This window comes from Aulonocara stuartgranti, assembly GCF_965226115.1.
Source record: "Aulonocara stuartgranti genome assembly, chromosome: 10".
In the NCBI taxonomy this organism is placed as follows: Eukaryota; Metazoa; Chordata; class Actinopteri; order Cichliformes; family Cichlidae; genus Aulonocara; species Aulonocara stuartgranti.
The window spans coordinates 15,751,958-15,773,219 of record NC_138946.1 but is presented as its reverse complement, the minus strand read 5'-3'; the positions used below and the strand labels follow the sequence as shown (position 1 = coordinate 15,773,219).

Here is a 21,262-nt window from a genome sequence, read left to right as displayed (position 1 = left end):
TAAAAAATAAAAACAAACCAACTAAAAAACAAGAAGAGCTACTTTCAGCTATTCCCTCATTCACAAGGGGTTACAACAGGTAAGCCATTAGGTAACCCAGCTGCCTGCACATTTTCTTTGAAGTATACTATTTCTTGCACAACCCCCAAGGGTTTTATGTCTGCTTCCAGGGAAAGAGACTTCAAAGGGTTCTTTCACATATTATGCAAGGTTCTATACCACTACACCATGAGCTCACTATTAAAAACAAACAACAAATTTTAAAAACAACACTAGCAACTGTCAGTACGATTTAATCACATCCATTAACATTCGCTCCCCCCGAATGATCTATGGTTTGCCAGGTTTTACTTTTGTGGCCTGGAAAATAGGCCCCAGAACCCTGAAATGATGTTAGTACTCATTCACAAGTTTTACCTTTACTTTTAAGAAAAGAACCCGAAAAAAGGAACGTTCATAAAATTAACTTTAATTGCAGATAAGCTTTTTTAATTGAGCAACTTTAGCTGGAGTAACATAAACAGCTCAACAAGACAATAACAATGAAAACATCTTGATCATCTTAAAATGTATAAAAGATTATGAAATTTAAAAATAATCAAGTTTAAAATGTTGCTAAATATCTACTACTGGTCTTGATGTTGTTGTAGAAGAGAAGAGAGAGAACACCTTAGCAACAGATGGAGTCTCTTCCTTACCAGGCAGATTGATGCACATTCAAAGAACTCTGTACAAAGTTCCCAAAACTTCCTCGAAGTTCCAATCCAACATGGTGGCAGTGAGCAGAGTAAACCCCCAAAATAGTCAATCCAATTTATAATCCATGGTGGTTTGGAAAAAGAAGGTGAAATCTTCTGGGTTTCTTGCAGAAAATCCTAACTGTGAATTCCAAGGTCTTCTAATTCTCCACTCAACAACACTGCAACAAAAAACAACTTCTTCTATCTGCATGGGATTTTTATACATGTTGTTCTCATCTCCGTTTCCCCTCTTTAACCCCACCATCAGCCCACATGACATTCACATTGTCCCAAAGATAAGCCACACCCTTTTGTTCCCTCTATAACCTTTCAGACAGATTAACTAAAGAAAAGTTCAATCATTCATTAAAATGGTTACATTTTCTCATACATATACTGTATTTCATTGTACATTCATATGCTGTAGCTCAGCCACACATGAATATGTTCTTCATCATGTCTCATTCAGTTTATATGCTGTTTTACTTCAACATGATTTCTCAATAGCTCAATCACATATAAACATACTTTTTCTCTTTATGACTGTGTTATGACTGTGTATTTGACAATCTTACACACTCACTCACAAAGAAAGAGCCAAGGATGCACTATAGTCATAACAATGCTCCCACAATCTAGGTGAAAAAGCAAGGCATCAAAATTATTTCATTACTCAAACAACATATTCTTACTCCTCATATTGATTAGATTTATTCTTGATTATACTATAATTAGAATTAAGCATGATTAACTATTAGCAAAAACACAAGTAAATAAACTCAGTTTTAACACTTTTCCGTTACAAAGGCTGAATGTTGCGTCCTTCTATTCAACTTTTGGGTAAAGATAAGCTGGGGGATTTCAATCTTTCAATCAATTTTTTTGGCTGCTCTTCTTTTCTTTTCAATTTGATTTCCCCCTTCAACTTTGGCCAGGATTTCAACTTGCTCCTCCAGGCCAACAATTTTCCCGACCAGCCTGGAAGCAAGCAAGTCACCATGACTCTCAGCAGCTTTAGCATGAGTCTCAGCAGCCGTATAAGCAACCAACCAATCAACTGGAAGGCATGAGAAATTAAGCAGTACCAAAAAATAACCTTGAGAAGCCACTGTGCAATAAAGATCAGTCCTTCTGGGGTGACATTGCTGATGGGGAGATCAACTGTGGACAACAAACACAAGCAATGACATTTAATATAATAATCCTTTATTGTGTGTTTATTAACAGCTTTCCTATAAAGCACATCACTCTATGATTTGAATTGAATCAATTATTTATTGGGAATAATCATCTGAATGCGAGTCTGGTAGGTCCGATCAGCAGGTGGAGTGAAACACCAAGATTTTTATTTAGTTTTACATTGAACAGAACATCTTACTATAGATCAGTTTCTACATTTAATATTACTTTTTTTGTTGTTTGCTTATGATTTGTTTTGAGACTCATTCTTACATCCTCACCCCCTGCTAACGTTCACCCGCACCAGTTTGAAAATCCAGCATACAGAGGATGCAGTCATCACAGCTCTCCATCAGCTCTTACAAAACTAGACCAGAAAAAACATCCAAGTGAGAATGTTGTTTGTAGATTTGAGCCTAACCCAACAATCTGGGCTCAGTCAATTTGCTGTGCATTGGGATACTGGGTTTGAATCTTGAATCTTTTCTTTTTATAAAAAAGTAAGGCTCCAAAACAGCAAAGAAAATTCAGTACTGCAGCAACAGGCCTAAGTGAATGTTAAAGGCTGTGGGGACACAGTCCTTCCTCTGCCAGTCACAATAGCAGTGCTATTTCTGAAATGTCTAAATTACCCTTTTGTGCAGAAGGAACAAGTCTTCCATCTTTACATACAGCCTATGCTTTGTTGGTGCTATCTAAGCATCTGCTCCCCAGAGCCTGGTGAGTGTAAATGGTAGGTGAAGGGCAATGCCACTTTTTGAGCATGTCTAAAATTAAAACTTCATTGTAGTTTTCTAGTCACTGGCCCATCAGAAAAAAACATCCTTACCTTGAATTTCATTAGCCTTCAGGAATTGTAAGATGTACTGTAGTACTGCATTTAGATGATTAGCCACACTTTCAGCAACCACACCTATAACCTGAAGGAAATCCTGGAAGGTGGGGAAACAGGGGTTAATAGAAGTAAAAAGAAAAAAAGAAGGGGGTGGACAGATGGAGACATGGTAAGTTACAGCCTAGATTTACCTCATTTATACCTCATATTGCTTGCATTTACTCAGTGTATCAAACAGCATCTACTCATGTGAATTGTCAGTTTGATCTTGTTAGACATATACAGTAACTGTGGGCCAAAACAAACACACAGTTATCTATGAAGAGGGGTTACTGATATTCCATTTAGGAATGTCCATAGTCATTAAATCTATATATGCACACCATGCATTAGCAGTGGGGTCACAGTTTGCCTCTGCTTTTTTTCACTGAGACACTGATAAAACAGGAATGGAAATTTCTTAAAAACCATGTTGTCTTTTCACATCTTTATATAAACTGGTGATTTTGGCAAAGTATAATTTTTTCTCTCCAGCACACATTATGTTTGCAGTGTTCCATTTACAACTCCCTTCAGCCAACATGGCCCTGCTCAGTGCCACTGAGTCACATGACTCCAGGTAAGCTAAACATGCCAGAGCAGGGAGTAGGAGTCAGAGCAAAGTGAGAAATCCTACCTGAATGATGGCCCTTTGTTTGTTTAAAAAAGTGTGTGGGCTTAATGTCGACATTGATAAACTTTTATTATCCTTACTTTTTTTTTTTTTCTCAATTTTATTATCCGTACTAATCCAAAATAAACTGGATGAATGACTCAATCAATTGAAAAACAATCCAAGGCCTTTTTGTTTCCATTCTTGGACCCAAACAGCAACATTCAGAAGCAAAAGGTAAACTAGAAGGCAGCTGTATTGCTCAGTAAAGTAACTGTTAGGTATTTTAGTACCATGGGAGCATTTACTGGATATTGTTTTATAGTGACATTATACAGGAAAACTCTGTCATTCAACAAGGTTGAAATACCACAGAGATCACTCCCTCAGCTACATTAGTTTCTTAATCTTTTAGACGCCTGTTGAAGGCCAAATGGTTTGTTTCAGATTTCACTAATGAAAGAACTCTTCATTTTGTGCCTTGAAAATATGTCGCTGAGATAATCACAATTGTAGCTGAACTAATAAACTACACAAAGGATGCTTCTTCACCCAAGGGCAGGAAGACGCTCCCTTATCTTGGTCTGTACTGGTTTAAACTGATAAATCTGCTGTCTCATGAATTTTACCCTCTATATAAACTGTTGTACTTGTGAATAAAGTTGAGTCACTTTGGGAAGACAACCTGAAGCAGTCTCTGTTTTCTTGTTCTCCCAAGCTGCTCCCGAGCTGCTCGTACTAACACGCTGAATGGCATGCTTGAATATTACTTGAGAATATATTTGACTGTGTTACAGACTAAGGGACATTCTCTGCTGATAGGTGAAGGTACATTCTCTGCTGATAGACGTCCACGCCTCGGAGGAAGCCGATCCACGGAGTAGGCCCTGGAAACAGTTTCCTTCAGTAACAATGCAGGTCAAAACAACAAAATTTTAAACTATAACTCTTCTTAGAAAAGCACACGAGGGACACAGTACATGTCAAAGTGCAAGTGAACACTCTGCTGAAGTTGCTTATTAGCACAAAGCACCAGAGACAAAAGACGGCCAAAATAAAACAGGAAGAAGCAACACGCTGGAACAGACACGAAGAGGGAAAGATAAACAAACACAGAGACAAATCAAAACTTGATTCTCAGAATAAAGAATTAAACACAAAAATAATTCCAACTACAATGAGAAAAAAATAATACAGAATCATAGCCTGAAGAAAAACTATACAAAATTAATGAATGAATGAATAAATAAATAAATCAATGAATATATAGAGATAGTTTTTCTTTAAGATAGATAGATATAGAAAGATAGCAGCTACCTTCTCCACCGACAGCAAAGTCTGCTCCCCTACTAGCCTGCCCAGGTAGGTCCTTCCCTGCCAGGCCAAATCAGCCACGGTTGCCCGAATCTCCCGCATCTTCTGGGGTCGACCCTCAAACTCTGTTGCTTCCAAAACTGCAAGCACAAAGAAAACCAACGCGAAAAGTCTGCTAAAATGCCAACGTAGGCAACAGAAGAACATTGTCGATATTGGCTTTATCGCTGACAGCTAGTAAATAAAATACACCTCTTAATAAAAAAGTATGCGATGCGCCACACTGACGTTAAGGCACCGTTCTGACTGTAAAGCACTTTGAAGTACAACACAGGTGTTTGGAAACCCTCCTCCTAACTGTAAAAAAAAACCTCTGAATGCCCGCCTCTTTTTTTATCTTCATTTTCCATGAGTGTAATCACCTAACGTTTATTCAACCAATTTGAGTTAAGAGAGATATCTGCCATCTGCTGGACCGAGTCTGAAACTACCTTTTGTTTCTCTTACACACACACACACACACACACACACACACACACACACACACACACACACACACACATAGATCTATATATAGATATATATAGATATATATATGCAAAAGTAAAAACTTAGATTAAACATTTGTACTGCAAACATGGCTGCTTATTTGAATCATGTTACTTTCCTGATTGACAGAAAATGATGTGATTTCTGCTGCAATACAATTTTCCTAAGCGTACAAATAAAATATCAAATTTGTTGTTTTACCCGGGGCACACAAAGGAGGTGAAAATCTTTTTTCTTGTTCTCAATAGCGGGTTGTGCATTTAAAGTAGGACTTGCACAGGGCAGCTGTTGGAGTACCTAACCTCACAGTCATTGTCATTCATACGAGGACGGGAGCTGCAGAGGAGGCCTCCTCCCAGGAACAGCAGTCCTGCAGAGCCCCAGCCGATGTGTGTTCTTGAGAGCTGCAGTAATTTATCTGCATGAAAGGAGTCAGGCAGGAAGTGGTTTTTTAGGTGCTTGTAATAATTAAAGGAGAAGTTGACTGCGTCTTCACTTCATGGTTACGTAGAAACCCTGAAAGCACTGAAAGTAGGTTGAAATATAAAGAACAGCTTAGAGATAACCGCAGTCCAAACAGCAAATGCCACAAACGTTTGTAGCAATGGTTTGATGCTCACTTTACTTTTTCATTTCAAGCTATGCCTAGAAGAGAAGAGTAATGAAAAAGTAACAAAGAAAATAAGACGTCTTACTTTGGCTTTACTTTTATTCGATTTTTGTTTTGAGGATTTATCATTAAAGGATGATTGTGTGTCTTTAATAGACTAATAATCAGACCTGGCACTAAATTATATTCTAAACTGGAAAAGAAGTGGCCTCATAGTGGTTCCTGTATTTTCCCCCACTTGCGAGGCTTCACCTTGCAGATATTCTGTGTCATTGCTATTATTCTTCTTCTTATTATTACTACTTTTTAAATTTTCATTTCATTTCATTTGTACATAATGTGAATTCCTAAAAATATTGTTAGTTAAAATAACTACAAACTAACATATGATTAAAAGCCCAAAGCTAATTTTAGCAAGTTAAGTGTTTAATCAAGCCCTTCCCCATATCATTATAATGAAAGTAAAAGTTTTGGAATTGAAATCACCCACTACACCAAGGGTCTCAAACTTAAATGAGCCGTTGGCCACTGCTGGAGCTGTCGCTTTAGTGTTCAATTAGAACAAAAACAAAACAAACAAACAAGAAAACACCAACACATAATTCCTAAAATGTGGTGTTTGTGTGTGTGTTTTTTTAAAATATAACAAGGCAAAACTGCAAACATGAACACTGATTCTTTTCCTCCCTCCTAACTAACTGACGCCTTTCATTGAACTACCAAATAAACACACTGGTACTCTCTTTCTGGTCAGACTGCGTCAGTGCTGTTGGGGGTGGGGGGTGTAATACATATATATATATATATATATATATATATATATATATATATATATATATATATATATATATATATACATATACAAGAAAATGTAATTTTAGAGTGTTTATTTATCGGATAAAATAAGTTAAATGTCACTGTTATTACTGTCCGGCCGGAAACAGCGGGGGTGTCCAAATTCAGAGGCTGCATCCTCCTGAGGACCCGGCCTTTGCGCTCTAAGTGGGCCGGGTCCACTGTTCCCCTCTGTGTGAGTTTGGACCTTTCTGGCTTACTTTGCAGGCTGTGTGTTTTTCTAAATTTTTACTTTCCTCATTTGTTCTTTTCCAGTCATCACTGCCATCTGATTAAGTTTATATGTTCCGATAATTGCTTTCGTTTCCTTCGTTTAATCACCACTGGTTTTTGGTTCCATCTCCTTTGTATCACACATCAAAAGAAATAAAAATGACTGTGTGTTTGACTTTATTCAGGGTGATAAAATTTACCAGAACTGTAAAAAGTGTTGGACATTTGGACCCATTTTAAATTGAGTAGTTTTAACCAAAGATTTGAACCATTATTCTAACCCTATAAAACCTGAACCATGACATAATTGGTAGAATTTTTTAATGCTGAGTCTCTTCAACTTTGTGACAGAATTAAAAAAAAAGAAATTTCATAAATTGCATTAAGTTCGATAGATGCTGAACACGAAACAAAATGACTAAGTATGTTCTAATAAAACTTGGAAATAAGAGCTAAGTGTGGTAGCGTTGTCTTTCATCTTTCATCTCATTCTTGAATAAAAAAAAGTCTACAAAACTCATTAGTCTTTCAAAAAGGGAGAAGTCTATAAACACAGACTTGTTCGCTCATTTTATTTCACCTTTTGACAAAACCCCCCACCATGATAAAAAAACAACAACACATGAAATCACCTGCTTGTAAAAATGCTTGATAATTTTTGCTGCATATGCATTACAACAAACACAAAACAAATACAATCTGAAAACTATTCAGCTAGAAAATGCAAATCTGTGACATGATCATTAATATTGAACCAGTTAATTACAGAAAGACTAAAATTCATGTACTACAAACAAACCAATAAAAACACAGAATATATTTTTAAACTGATTTCAATTTAATTCGCATCTAGTCCCATAAATATAAGAAATACTCCATAAACTGAAAACACGAATTACTTTTTACTCTGTTTATTATACTCTTGAAAAAAAAAAGAGTGGCTATGCTAAGATTAAAAAAGCAAACACATGATCTTACATGCTTCTAATGTTTACCTTAATTTCATATTACATATACATTATAAGAAAGACACAAAAAACAGAAGAAAACTATTCAACAAAAAAAGAAAGACCAGTCAAAGATGAGGCCTAGACTTCTAGACTTTAATCACTGACTACACAGTCAGATTTCATGGCAGTTTCTAATGCACATCCTTTGAATTTCCTAAAGAGCCCAGAAAAAAAACTCAGTGAGAATAACCTATATAATATATATTACACAGCATGAACAACAAAGAAATGTGAACTAAATCTCTATCATGGTGTAAAATATCTTAGAAAATGTATTGTAATTTGCTGTATTTGAATCTCTTTAAGCACACAAAGAGATTCAAAACACTGAACTGTGTTCCCTCAATATATTCTGGATGCAAGTAAAAAGTAAGAAGTAAAAACTTCAGTAAAGTTAAACACTTGTACTGCAAACATTGCTGCTTATTTGAATCATGTTACTTTCCTAATTGACGGAAGTACGATGTGATTTCTGCTGCAATACAGTTTTCCTAAAGCGTACAAATAAAATATCTAATTTGTTGTTTTACTCAGGAGAAAAACAGGAGATGAAACTTTTCTTGTTCTCATTAGTTTTGTATTTAAATGTAGGACTTAAACAGCACGATGGTTGGAGTACCTAACCTCACAGTCAGTGTCATTCATACGAGGACGGGAGCTGCAGAGGAGGCCTCCTCCCAGGAACAGCAGTCCTGCAGAGCCCCAGCCGATGTAAAGCGATGATCCCAGCTCCCTCTTCTGAGAAGCGGACCAGAGTGGGTTGTAGAAATCCTTAATCATAGCGTGGGCTGTCCAAGTTACAGGGATTAGGAGCAAGACACCTGCAATGATGACGATAACCCCAGAAGCTATAGTCACATTGCTATTTTGTCTTTGATGCATTATACAGTTACTGCACCTGTACCCAACTACAGCAAACAGGATCCCAAAGAACCCTAACAGGATGGCGATGATGATGAGCGCTCGGGCAGCCTGCAAATCTTGAGATAAGGCCAACTTCGAATCATAGACCTTACACTGCTTCTGGCTCGTACTCTGGACCACACAGCTCATCCACAAGCCCTCATGGATTACTTGAGCTGTGACGATGTTGGTACCAATGAAGGCTGTCACTCTCCACATGGGGAGCACACAAGTGATGATGCTCCCCAAAAAGCCGATGATAGCCAAGACCAAACCCAGAAGCTTACAGTCAGCCATCGTGATGAGATCTGCTGATCTCTTCAAAGAGGAAAGATGGTGTGTTCTTGAGAGCTGCAGTAATTTATCTGCATGAAAGTCAGGCAGGAAGTGGTTTTTAGGTGCTTGTAATAATTAAAGGAGAAGTTGACTGCGTCTTCACTGATGCATGCAAAGTTACATATAAAGACCAATCACTCCCCAAAAGAACATTTCATACAGAAAATCTGTATGTTAGATATTAGCAGATTTAAAAAATCAATCAATTAATCATTTGAAAAAGATATGGAGTTATTTATTGGATGACCCACACAGACTTTTCAAGAAATCTGTGAAATGGTAAGCGGACTGATTCTTCTTTTCTACTTTCCCAGAGCACTCAAAGCGCTTCAGACAACATGCCTCTTTCACTCATTCACACAAGCACTTTTTTCTGTTCTTAAGTGCTTTCTAACAGTCACACACATTCAAAAGTGCAATGGATGCATCCCCTTGCGTTAGATAACTTTCTGGCATTACTCCATAACTCTGAGCGCTGTTCCCAACATCAATCATTTTAATTGGGTCCTTTTGACAGTTTTAAGGGCAAAAGTCAGATATCAAACATACTGCAGACAGAAAAAAATGAATCCTCCTGACAGCTTTGTCAGGTTTGCTGCCAGGGGTGGGCTACTATATCTGTTAAAGAAGGGTTTTTCACAACTTTAGCAACTGGAGACAGGCAAAAAGTGTCCCCGGTGCACTCTCAGGTGGTCAAAATTTCTTTACTTCATGGGTTAGAGATGGGTGGTTCACCACCTTCTGGCAGCGGATAGGCTCCCAGGTGCAGCTTAGTGGGACCAAGTTTATTTAACTCTTTGTTTGGACTAGTTACCACTGGCCATAATACAATCAAAGGTTACTTTTTGTTCCTAATCACTACACTTCAGACAGTATTGATCACATATGCTCATTCAACAAGTGGCACAAACTTCATTAATATACTTGTGAATAATATTTGATCTAAAAGTGTGGGTCTAAACATCCAAGTGTAGGTATGTATACAGTGTATACGAGTACATATGGTGACATAGTACATATGTGAGTATATGTTCAGTGTAAACAGGTATATATGTCATGGTTGATTTCCATCCTCTACACCGAGAGTACACTGTTTATACTGTCTTTATATTGGACACTCTAAAGTTGGTATGAAGGTGGAATTCAGTGAATGGATCTCAGCATCATCACCTAAAATTCATATGAATATCTGCTGCACTTGATGTAACACAACTCTGACCCAACTCTCCGCACAGGTGATGATGCTCCCCAGAAAACCGATGATAGCCAAGACCAAACCTAGAATCCGCCTACAGCCAGCTGTCATGATGAAGCTAAGCTGATGGTTTTTCTTGAAAGCTGCAGAAAAGACTTCTGCAGGAAGTGGCTGAATCTGGGTTCCTCACTTAAGCATTACATTTTTTACTTTATACTCTGAACCACATCTCTGTATAACCAACCTGAGTGCCTTCTTGGTAATTACCATAGTGTTAAACTACAGATTATCTGTTTCAAATTATCAGTGTGACGTTGTTGGGTTGTTCAACTTCACAACTCTATAATTGTGAAGCTTTCAGACTCCCAATCACCACACCACTGCCTTTGTGTTTGTAACATCATCATTTGTTCCCTTTTCTCTTTTTGCCTCACCTCACCCTTTTCCTCGCCTTGCACTGCCACAATGTCTTTGCTTCAGTTTCACTGAAATGTGAGATTTATTGACAGCAGATGGTAATGTTAAGTTCCTGGAAAGGACATATGGCACACATGGACTGACATGTTGGTGGTTTGAATGATATCAGGTTTATCTTTATCTCGGGAAGCCCTCTTTGCAATTTGTTGCTCCGTTCCCTGTTCAGCTTGTGATCATTTTGTTTTAGCATGAGATAGCATACAACTATTACTCACTTTACTGAATTGTAGAGGGGGACATCCAAATGCTCTGTGACTTGTGTCAAAGTTATTTGATGAGTACATTAGTTTCAAATTAGTATATAAAATATGTGAACACTACTTTTCTGCATTTACAGTACAAAACAAAAAGTATAGCAAAAACAAAAATCCTAAACAGCCACATTAGCAAATGCAGACCTTGAATAATAAACAAATTTAAAAAACAAATAAATAAGCAAAAAAGAAAAATATTTTCAGAAACAGACAATCAGATAAGACCGTGCAACTAAAGATAAATATGTGTATTATAAAATATTGTGTATTGTTATGACTGTTTGTTTTTTCTTTGCTAAAGAAAGGCATAGTTAAACCTGCTCCACTGTATCTTTTTGATGCTTACACTTACACATCCAACTGCTACTACATCATTTTAATATTGAAAATGATCTATACCAAAATGTGTGTGTTTCCTTCCACCCCTATAAACAAAACATCAAAATAGTAAAAAAAAAAAAAAAAAGGTAAACTTTCTTTGGAAACAGACAAACAGCAATAAACAAATTAGATCAGTCAGTCTTCACATGTAAATGCTGGGTTTGATTCTAATCTGTTGAAGCGTGAAACATTTAGCAGAGGAAATAAGCACTGAAAGTAGGCTGAACTATATAAAGAACAACTTAGAGATAACCGCAGTCTAGTGATGGGATTTCTGGCTCTTTTTAGAGAGCCGGCTCTTTCGGCTCCGAACCGGCTCCGAACCGGCTCTTCTGGTTTTTTTGTTGCTTTAATTAATTTCTTATTAACAATAATATAAAAATTATGCACAATAGGAATTACTAATGTAAAAAAAAGTGGTTTTATTTATATATGTTTATATATAAATATTTATGGTGGCCTCTTGAGACAAAACACGTACAAACTCCAAAACACATTTCTAGCGTTAACTGAACTTCCAAAACAGAGCTACCCAGATCACTCAAATTACACAATTGAAAGCATATGTGTATTGTTTGTGTATTTATACACAAGCACTGTATATATTCAAATAATTTAAAAAAGAAAATGTTCATTTACCTGTTACTACCACACACCAAATCGGGTCGTTGGTACTTCCTGGCTTGTGTAGCCACTAGGTAACAAAAGCTCAACACTGCCCCTAGCATCCTGGAGCACTTCTGTTGTGATTTGTACGTGCTTTGGAGTTTGCACATGCTTTGTCTCTAGGGGCCACCGTAAATATACTGTTATTTATTCACTCCACATTAAAATAAATAAATCATATAAGACAAAAACCAACTATTCACAGTTCAACTTTTAACTAATTAAATTTTCAGCTTTTTCCTTTTAAACTAATTTAAAGTGAAACAACACAAAACGCTGCAAACCACAACACAATTAAATATAAATTAAAATATGAAAACAAAAAGAAGATGCACATTCTCTGTCATATGGGCCTGCATGAATAAACTTTCTGAATCCTTTATCATCCGCAACTGAAAATAGTTGTGGATGATTACTATACCTTTCTAATGTGACCCTGGCTCTCTTTCTCTCTTGCTCTGTTCCTGTGCTACTGCGAGTGTAACTACCGCCCCTCCCCCCTCTTCCCAGCGTAAAGTACAAGGCTCGCGTGCAGAGTGAAGCGGAAAAAAAGTGCGAGAGAGAGGGTGAGAGAAAGAAAAAAAAACACAGCTCGCGATAAGGAGCCGGCTCGAGTCGTCCACGTCAAAGATCTGGCTCTAAGAGCCATTTTGGACTGCCACATCAAACAGCAAAAGCCACAAACGTTTGTAGCAATGGTTTGATGCTCACTTAACTTTTTTTTTATTTCAAGCTATGCCTAGAAGAGTAATGAAAAAATAATAAAGCAAAGAAAAACATCTTACTTCAACTTTTATTTGATTTTTGATTTGCGGTTTTCTCATTAAAGGATGATTGTGTCTTTAATAGACTAATAATCAGACCTGTTTGGCACTAAATTATATTCTAAACTGAAAAAGAAGTGGCCTCATGGTGGTTCCTGTATTTCCCCCCACTTGTGAGGCTTTGCCTCGTAGATATTCTGTGTCAACAATATTATTATTATTATTATTATTATTATTATTATTATTATTATTATTACTTTTTGGCTTTTCATTTCATTTGTACATAATGTGAATTCCTAAAAACATTTTTGGTGATTAAATCACTACAAGCTAACATATGATTAAAAGTCCAAAGCTAATTTTAGCAGTTTCAGTGTTTAATCAAGCCCTTCCCGGTGTCATTATGAGGACTGTGAAAGTTTTGCTTTTTAAATCACCCACTACACTAAGGGTTTCAAACTGAAATGAGCCGTGGGCCACGGCTGGTACCGTCATCTCATTGGAGGGCCACTTTAGTGTTCAAGAAGCATAAAAACAAACAAACGCCCACAAATATTTCTGAAAACGTCGTGTTTTGTTTGTTCTTTTAAATTTTGATCATTGTATAACAAAACAAAACTGCAAACATGAACACAATTTCTTTTTCTCACTCTTAACTAACCGAAGCCTTTCATTGAACTACCAAATAAACACATTGGCGCTCTCATTCTGGTCAGATACGTGGCAACACTTCTGCTATAATTTTGTTTGTATTTAACAAAATAAAAATGCAGACATAAATGTACACGTTAGTTTTTGACTGTAGTGAAAATTGTTTTCTTTAGAAATAAGTCTCTCACTACTGAACTAACACTGTGAATCCCTCAACAGGTTTGTGCTCTCTGCTCATATTGCATTCATATTAATTTTTTTTCTTTTTAAGAACTTATTTTAACATTGCACTCAACAACAAACAAACTCTCGTAACAAAAAAAGTAACTTCAAGTACCAAACTGCATTATATTTCGTCACGTCGATATATGGGCTGCAAGTACGGGTGACATGTGCCACAAGTGGCCCCCGGGCCACATGTTTGAGGTCCCCGTATTATACTGTATTCCATTATCAGACTATTTGTAAACAAAAAACATGAAATACGTCTTTATGAGGGCACACACTACTGTTGGCTATACTATTATTGTAGCACAAAGTACCTTGAGGTACCTGCATAAATAAATACAACTGAACTGAATTGAATATTTCTCTCTCCCTTGACCCACTCTTTATGCAATAATATACACAACTCCTTAGTATCTTATAAATGAAGACATAAACACAAATTGTAATCAGACTCTTTATTTAGATGTTTGAAAATAAAGAGCCACTGCCATCAGATGCAACGAAGAAATGTCTGCTCTCACATGCTTGTGAGTAAATTTAATGTACATTTTAATGGTACATGCTCACACATTAAACAGACAAGCAAAAACCAAATATAAAAAGAAGTATTTAAAAACAGCAAGTAAGACAATAATCCAAATCACTATCAATATTGAACCAGTTTAATAAATCATAGATTTAAACTTGTGGCTGCTCAGTCAGATTTTACAGAAAGTTTAAATACACAAACTTTACTACTCATCCAAATCACACATTTAAGTTTCAAAGAGCTTTTACTCTTTCTAATTAACTGCTTTTTCTTTTTACAAGACCCTGATTTACACAGAGGGAGGTTGGGAGTACTTAACATCATAGCTAGTCTCCTTTTTGAGTGGCCAGGAGCTGCAAAGGAGACTTCCACCCAGTATCAGCAGCCCTACAGACACCCACCCGATGTGGAGCGCAGCTCCCATTCTGTATTCTTCATTGTAGGATTCATGAGCTATGGTGATTGTGGTCCAGCAGACTGGTATGAGCACCAAGACACCTGCAATGATGAAGGCAATTCCAGAAACAAAGGCCTCTTTAGTCTTTTGCCTTTCATCCTGATCATTGGTGGTGCAGTTGCCCCCTACCACACCAAGCATGATGCCAAAAACATTGATGATGATGGCCATGATGGTGAGCACTCTGGCAGCCTTGAGTTCTTGAGGTACATCCAGAGAAATATAAGCTTCACATGCTGTCCTGTAGTAATAGTTCTGACTCTCACAGTACTTCCACAAACCCAGCCCATTATTCTGAGCAAATTTCCAAGTGGAGCCGATGCAGATGGCCATGCATCCAAGAGAGCCGAAGATGGCAAAGACCAAACCCAGAAGCTGCCTTCCACTAGCCTTCATTATAATGATTTCTTGGCGTATTCTTGAGAGCTGCAGTAGCTTATCTGTGAGCAAAGAGCTGAGTGGGAAGTGGTTTGTAGGTGGTTTTTATAACCAGAGATGTCTGTAGCTTCCTCAATGAGTATTCACATATTTAAAGTTTGCTGATTATTTAGTACTACCCTTTAGCTAAAAAACTGTTTCTAAATGAAACATAGTGTTACAGAGATGCATGTACCAAAAGAGGCACAAAGATATAATTGCTTATTTTATCATTTGAAATATTTTGAAAAAGCTCTTTTTTTAGTCGAATGATACTAACTGTTCTAAATGAACTGCTATATGTCCCCAACAGATAATAGTGGAAAAAATAACACTACTTCAGGGGTACTTTAGTTTCACTGTCAACTTTTCATTTATTAAGATTGAAGGTGATAAAACACAACCAAAATCAAATATTTTTCACTGAAAAGTGTGAAATTTATTCACAGCAGATGCTAAAGTAGAGTTTGAAGGAAGAACAGGTGATTTTCAGAGTGACTTCACTGTCTCTCTGGACTGGCATGTAGCCATGTGTGTGTGTGTGTGTGTGTGTGTGTGTGTGTGTGTGTGTGTGTGTGTGTGTGTAACGATCTGGAAGCAAATCATGTGTGGCGAGTTAAGGACCCAGGAGCAGGCGACACAGGAAGACAGGAACTTAATGAAAAGTGAAAACATGTGCCAGGAGTAGAAATAACTCAGCAGGAAAAACCACGACTAAACTAAGTAACAGAAAACTAAAACATAACAATACAACAGAAAGAAATCATAAACTTAAAATGCTGGGTCGAATGACCCAGAACCATGACAGTGTGAATATCAGTCTTCTTTAAAGAGAAAATGAAAACACTAATGGATTCTCACACAAACACTTTCCTCGTGTTTGACAGGTAAACACACTCACATTATAGACATTGTAGACTTCTAAGTATTTATAAAAAGTAACCAATCTAATGTGGTAACATATGCTACTATATGTATGATTTCCACCGATGTACGATCTACAGTAATTTCTTTATTTTTGTACAAGTTTTCCCAAGCTTCTCCAATCCTGCTTTAAAACTGGAAATGCCACATTTCCCTGTGGGTAAACTAATAACAGTGTTGGTATAATTGAATATATTATAGGATAAGAAAATGTTATAATTTAATTGTTAAATATGAATTAAACATTTCACAACACATTTATTTAGAAAAAGACAAACAGACCATCCAGTGTCTTTTTTTCTATGTTTGCATTCAGAGGTGAAAAAACACCAGCATCTCACACACTGAGGTTATAATTTGGCATGCAAAGGCAAACTACTACATGTTTTTAAAGTGGAAAAAAATATCTACGCAAGAATTTTTGTGTTTCCCCTCACAACTAGAACAAAACATTAGCATTAAACAAATGTTATCAGTCTTCACATGTGAATGCTGGGTTTGATACTAACATGTTATTTCATTTCATTTAGCGCAGAAAATGTGTGCAGAAAGTAGGTTGAACTATTTATAGGACAACTTGGAGATAGCAGCTCAATGTTCTGTGGCAGTGGTTTGCTATTTAATGTCAGTTTAGTTTAGCTTTGCCTAGGAGCACTTTCAAAGTAATAAAGAAAATCAAAACTGACTCTTCTTTCATATGATTTTTAATTTGTGGTTTAATGTATTACAAAATAACTTTCTTTAATGTTGAACTAGACTGCATATGCAACTACATTTATTAACTATGATGAACATGTGTTTCCTGCAGTACATGTAGCCTGTTGCTTGAATGATAAAGCGTAACCACAGACCGACACACACGTATACAGACACTAATTGCTTGGTTTTTACAACAAATATTTTACACTGTAAATTAGAAATGCAAAAAATGAAGCTCAACAGTGTTGTCTTTATTAAAAATATTTTCCTCTCCTCTTGATCTTCAATGAAAAAAAAACCTTAATTCTCATTAGTCTTTTAAATCATGAGAGATCTACATAAACACAAATACATTCTGATTATGTTTATTAAACCTTCACAGAAAAAGATCCATCATGATCAGATAAAAAAAGTAAATATACACCATCACTTATAAAATTTTACTGGCATGCAATCTTACATAAAGAAGGAAAAGAAAAGAAAAATGAGGACACTATTCACACCGTGGATACAAATCAGTGACAGCAGTTGAAAGAGTAATCACAGACCTGACCTACACTTAAAACATTGGTTTCCCTGTCAGACTTTTTTGAAAGTTGAAATGAAGAAGACTACCTAGAAAAACCCCTGTTTCTATACCTGTGATATAATATAAAAAGAGACTAAAAGAAATATTTGTTTTACACAATTACACTGCAAACATTTTTGCCTGTTTTGGTCACATTCCATGCTTTATTTTTTTACTCAGTCAAGAAAAATACAGTAAAGCTTTTCTAAAACATTTCTCTTGATCCCTAGAGACTGTATACATTTAAATTTATTTAGTTTATAGAAGTATTTATATATTTTTACACAGAGCTAGGTTTGGAGTATTCATTCTCATTACTGCGTGAACAAAAGAAGCAGAGGAGGCTTCCTCCCAGTAACAGCAGCCCTGCAGATGCCCAGCCGATGTAGAGTGAGGCTCCCATCCATGGAGGTCCGTAGTAAGACGTTTTCGCCATGGTGAGAGTTGTGATGGTGCTCCAGCAGATTGGAATGATCACCAGGACACCTGATATGATGAAGATAATTCCAGAAGCTATAGCCACTTTGCTATTTTTCCTCTTATTTGACACCAAGTTGGTGCAGTTGCCCCCGACAACACCAACTATGACTCCAAAGATCCCGACAATGATGGCGAAGACGATGAGCACTCTGGCAGCCTGCAGGTCTTGAGGTAAGGCCAGCAGAGAATCATAAGATTTGCACTCTGTTGTTGGTCGTGGATAGTAACAGGACTTCCACAAACCCTCTGATTTCCTCTGCTCAGGGGATCTCCATGTGGGGAGAGCACAGCTTATGATGCTCCCCAGGACTCCGAAAATGGCCAAGACCAAACCTAGAAGCTGTCTCCCGCCAGGTTTCATGATGAAGTTTTCTTGAGCTCTTCAAAGAGGAAAGACAGTGTGTTCTTGAGAGTTGCAGTAATTTAGAAAAGAGCTGGGCAGGAAGTGGTTTTTATGTGTTTTTCATGATCAGAGGAGCTGACTAGTTTCCAACTCACTAATCATGCTGTTAAAGGAAAAGACATATTGTTGCCTTTAAGCTGAAAATGTTCTCTGAAGGAAACCCAGACTCTCAGAGAGAGTAAAAAGTATAATTAGAAAAAGGTTGCAAAGGAAATCGCAATTTTTTGTTAATTAAATCTAAAGAAAATTACAATTGGATTATATTTTTTTAAAATGGTCTGTGGCAATCCTGGTTTAAGTTAATTACATTAAAGTATTTAATGATTCAGCATTTTGTGACTAAATACAAACAAAATCAAACATTATTGTTTCCTCATGAATAGAGGAATATAAATTCCTTCATTCTCACTGAAATGTGAGATTTACTCATGGCAGATACTGATGTAGAGTTCCGAGGAAGAAGATGTGACTACAGATTATCTTCATTACCAGTAGATACTTGTAGTTCAGTCACTGATATGTAGCTGCAACGATGATAACAGACTCATCTTCATCACCGGATGTTCTTGTTGCAATTTGTTGCTTTGTGCCTGGTTCAACTTGTGATCATGTGTTTTAAATGAAGTGGCATGTCCTTTATGCTCAGTTTACTTAAATTTAGAGGGGAACATCCACATGGTCTGAAACTTTTATTCAGTGCAGTTTACTCATCTGTTGGCTCGTACTCAGATGAGATCATCTAATGATCTTCTGTAATCCATGTGCTTCTGTGTGCTCACATTGGATACGTTTTAAAAATCTTCTTCAGGAACTAAAGTTGGTTAATGTGATATGTCCAATAAATTTCTGTCATAAAATTGTTTTTATTGAAACTATATCATCTATACTCAACCTATTCAAGATGTACATGGTGAGATTAGTTGTCTCACCCACACAGAACAACCAAAAGTAAAGGAGCTGCCAGTATACAGGGTCTCTGACTGTCTGTCTTTCTTTACTCTCATTTTGTGTTTAACTCTCTTTTCAGTTTCAGTTAATTTAGTGATTGATAGATTTAATTGTATATAGGTAAACTGACGATGGCCGAGGCCAAATCAAGAAACTGTCTTCCACCGCTTCAAAGAGGAGGGGTGATGTGGTCTGAGTGCTCCAGTTATTTAACAGTGAGCGGCAGCTGAGCAGGAACTAGTTTTTATGTGGTTTTCACACTTGAAACCACTCGAGTGGCTTCCTTACTCGCTCGCTCACATTGCATGAGAAAGCACACATTAGATTGTACTGATGCTGCAATCTCCAAGCCACAAATTAAATATAGATATATTACTTAGAACATGTGAATACCAATGTTGTTGACAGCCATACGGCACATTATAAAATATGACTGTCATTTAAAATAGTTTTGACTTCTCTTGAATTATGGATAAAAGAAGAGCCGAGTATGAGAATGCAGGTAAAAATAAGACCTTTGTGCAGTAACTTTTCTTTTGCATGAGAGTTGGAAAGAGTTCACTTAGCTCTCAGTATCTGCACATCGTGTGAAAATGTCATTTACACTTTATGCTCTCGTTGCACTCTTTATAGGATCTCAAAGTGTATATATTTACACATGCAGCCTCCTCTTCTCGTGTTGGTTAATTGGACTCTCACCACCATATGTGTAAATTTAAGTGTGAATGGTTGTCTTCTGTATCTGTGTTAGCCCTGTGACAGACTGCCCAGGGTGTACACTGCCTCTTGCCCTAAGACAGCAGGGATAGGCTTAAAGCCCTCCTGCAACCCTGAAAAGGATGAATGGAAGGATGGACATAGTGTGTCCTTGAGAGCTGTAATTTTTATCTGTGAGGGAAGATCTGAGCAGGAAGTGGGGTCATACGCTGTCAATTTTTCAGTCAGTGTTCTGCTTCTTCATAAATAAAAACCAGTTCATAAGCAACTCTCCCCACAAATTGTCAACATAATATTTTCACCCCAAAAATATGTGTTAAAGGACCACTGCGGTACCCAGATGTCAGAGAGAACTGCCAAAACACGTACATCTGTAGAGGGGGCAATCATAATGAGGTATTTCGTAATTTGCAGATTCAAGCTGCTCTTCATATTTTTTGCCACCAGATGTCACCAAAGAGGACTGTGTTGAAAATCTGTGAGTAATTCGGTGCTTCAGGAAGCTTTATTTGACCATATCTACTTAGCCTTATACCAGATTTAATGACTCCATTCAGAAAAGGTGCAGAAAGTTCTTCTCAAGCAGGAAGACTCCTGCTGTGGGCAGACCAATGGAACAGAGCAAGTTTTACTGTAAATTTAAACCTTAAACTACAAAGTGAGCTCAGCGTAACCAGGGTAACTGTCAATTATCTGGGTTCACTTTCCCTAACGCTGGCAAACGGGATAAGCAGTCACACAAAGTTGGATATCAACTTGCTAATTTTAACCAGGGTTTTGCTGTGCTTTTCACATTAATTTGTTTTTTAAATCAGAGACCGGAAGAAAAATGAAGGAAAAGACGAAAGCGTTTGTATTCCTTTTTTTCCTGTCACAGTTTTAGTTTCTGAATCTTTAGGACGAGCACGGTTTGCGCTGGTGAAATTCAGGAGAATTCCTTCAAAAAGGTGTTGTTAGCATAAAAATCTGGTGTTGCAGTCTTGTGCTTGTGTCAGTTACTAGTGTTTTTATTTCACAATATAAAGAATATAGGGAAATATATTTTATCTGAAATCAGATAAATGTGAATACATCTTCACAGCATTACAAGTACACGTGATTGTTTATTTTGTTTGTATTTTCACACATATATTTACATTTATTCTGAAATGTACTGGTAAATATATTGAAATGTATTAAATATATATAAATCCTTATATTTTCTTTCTTGTTGTGTGTAACTGGAGTAGGCTAAGCAACCGTCAGCAAAAAGCCTGCTGAAACGGCTTTGCGGTTAATGAGCTTTGCGTTTAGCCACTTTAACAAAAA

At 36.9% G+C, this 21,262-nt stretch overlaps 2 protein-coding genes and 1 long non-coding RNA gene across 4 annotated transcripts; all 3 read right to left on the bottom strand.

Annotated features, from left to right (window-relative positions):
• Positions 1-540: 540 nt before the first annotated feature.
• LOC309715506 lies at positions 541-5,019 on the bottom strand. Of its 2 annotated transcripts, none has more exons than XR_014279216.1 (3): positions 4,724-5,019; positions 2,749-2,851; positions 541-1,901 (listed from the first exon to the last, which is right to left on the bottom strand). It is a non-coding gene; the product is annotated as an uncharacterized lncRNA (long non-coding RNA). The 2 variants fall into 2 exon arrangements; XR_014279217.1 differs by lacking the exon at positions 541-1,901 and adding an exon at positions 2,014-2,286.
• Positions 5,020-7,851: 2,832 nt separating this feature from the next.
• LOC309715501 (claudin-4-like) lies at positions 7,852-12,222 on the bottom strand. Its single transcript, XM_082548681.1, has 3 exons — positions 12,143-12,222; positions 8,582-9,225; positions 7,852-8,111 (listed from the first exon to the last, which is right to left on the bottom strand). Exons 2-3 carry the CDS (start codon positions 9,155-9,157, stop codon positions 8,070-8,072), a joined length of 618 nt encoding a protein of 205 aa, XP_082404807.1. The 5' UTR covers positions 9,158-9,225; positions 12,143-12,222; the 3' UTR covers positions 7,852-8,069.
• Positions 12,223-14,302: 2,080 nt separating this feature from the next.
• On the bottom strand, positions 14,303-18,374 carry LOC309715716 (uncharacterized protein). The gene is made up of 2 exons (XM_082549056.1): positions 17,691-18,374; positions 14,303-15,252 (listed from the first exon to the last, which is right to left on the bottom strand). The coding sequence occupies exons 1-2, from the start codon at positions 18,245-18,247 to the stop codon at positions 14,631-14,633; spliced, it is 1,179 nt and encodes a 392-aa protein (XP_082405182.1). The 5' UTR covers positions 18,248-18,374; the 3' UTR covers positions 14,303-14,630.
• Between the last annotated feature and the right edge of the window lie 2,888 nt (positions 18,375-21,262).

Coding starts and splice junctions, on each gene's coding strand:
- LOC309715716 (XM_082549056.1), bottom strand. CDS start 18,247: ATGAAACCTGGCGGGAGACAGCTTCTAGGTTTGGTCTTGGCCATTTTC. Junction 15,253..17,690: donor TACTCCAAACCTAGCTCTGT/GTAAAAATATAT, acceptor CTTCCCACTCAG/CTCTTTGCTCACAGATAAGC.
- LOC309715501 (XM_082548681.1), bottom strand. CDS start 9,157: ATGGCTGACTGTAAGCTTCTGGGTTTGGTCTTGGCTATCATCGGCTTT. Junction 8,112..8,581: donor TGAATGACACTGACTGTGAG/GTTAGGTACTCC, acceptor TGGGCTCTTTAG/GAAATTCAAAGGATGTGCAT.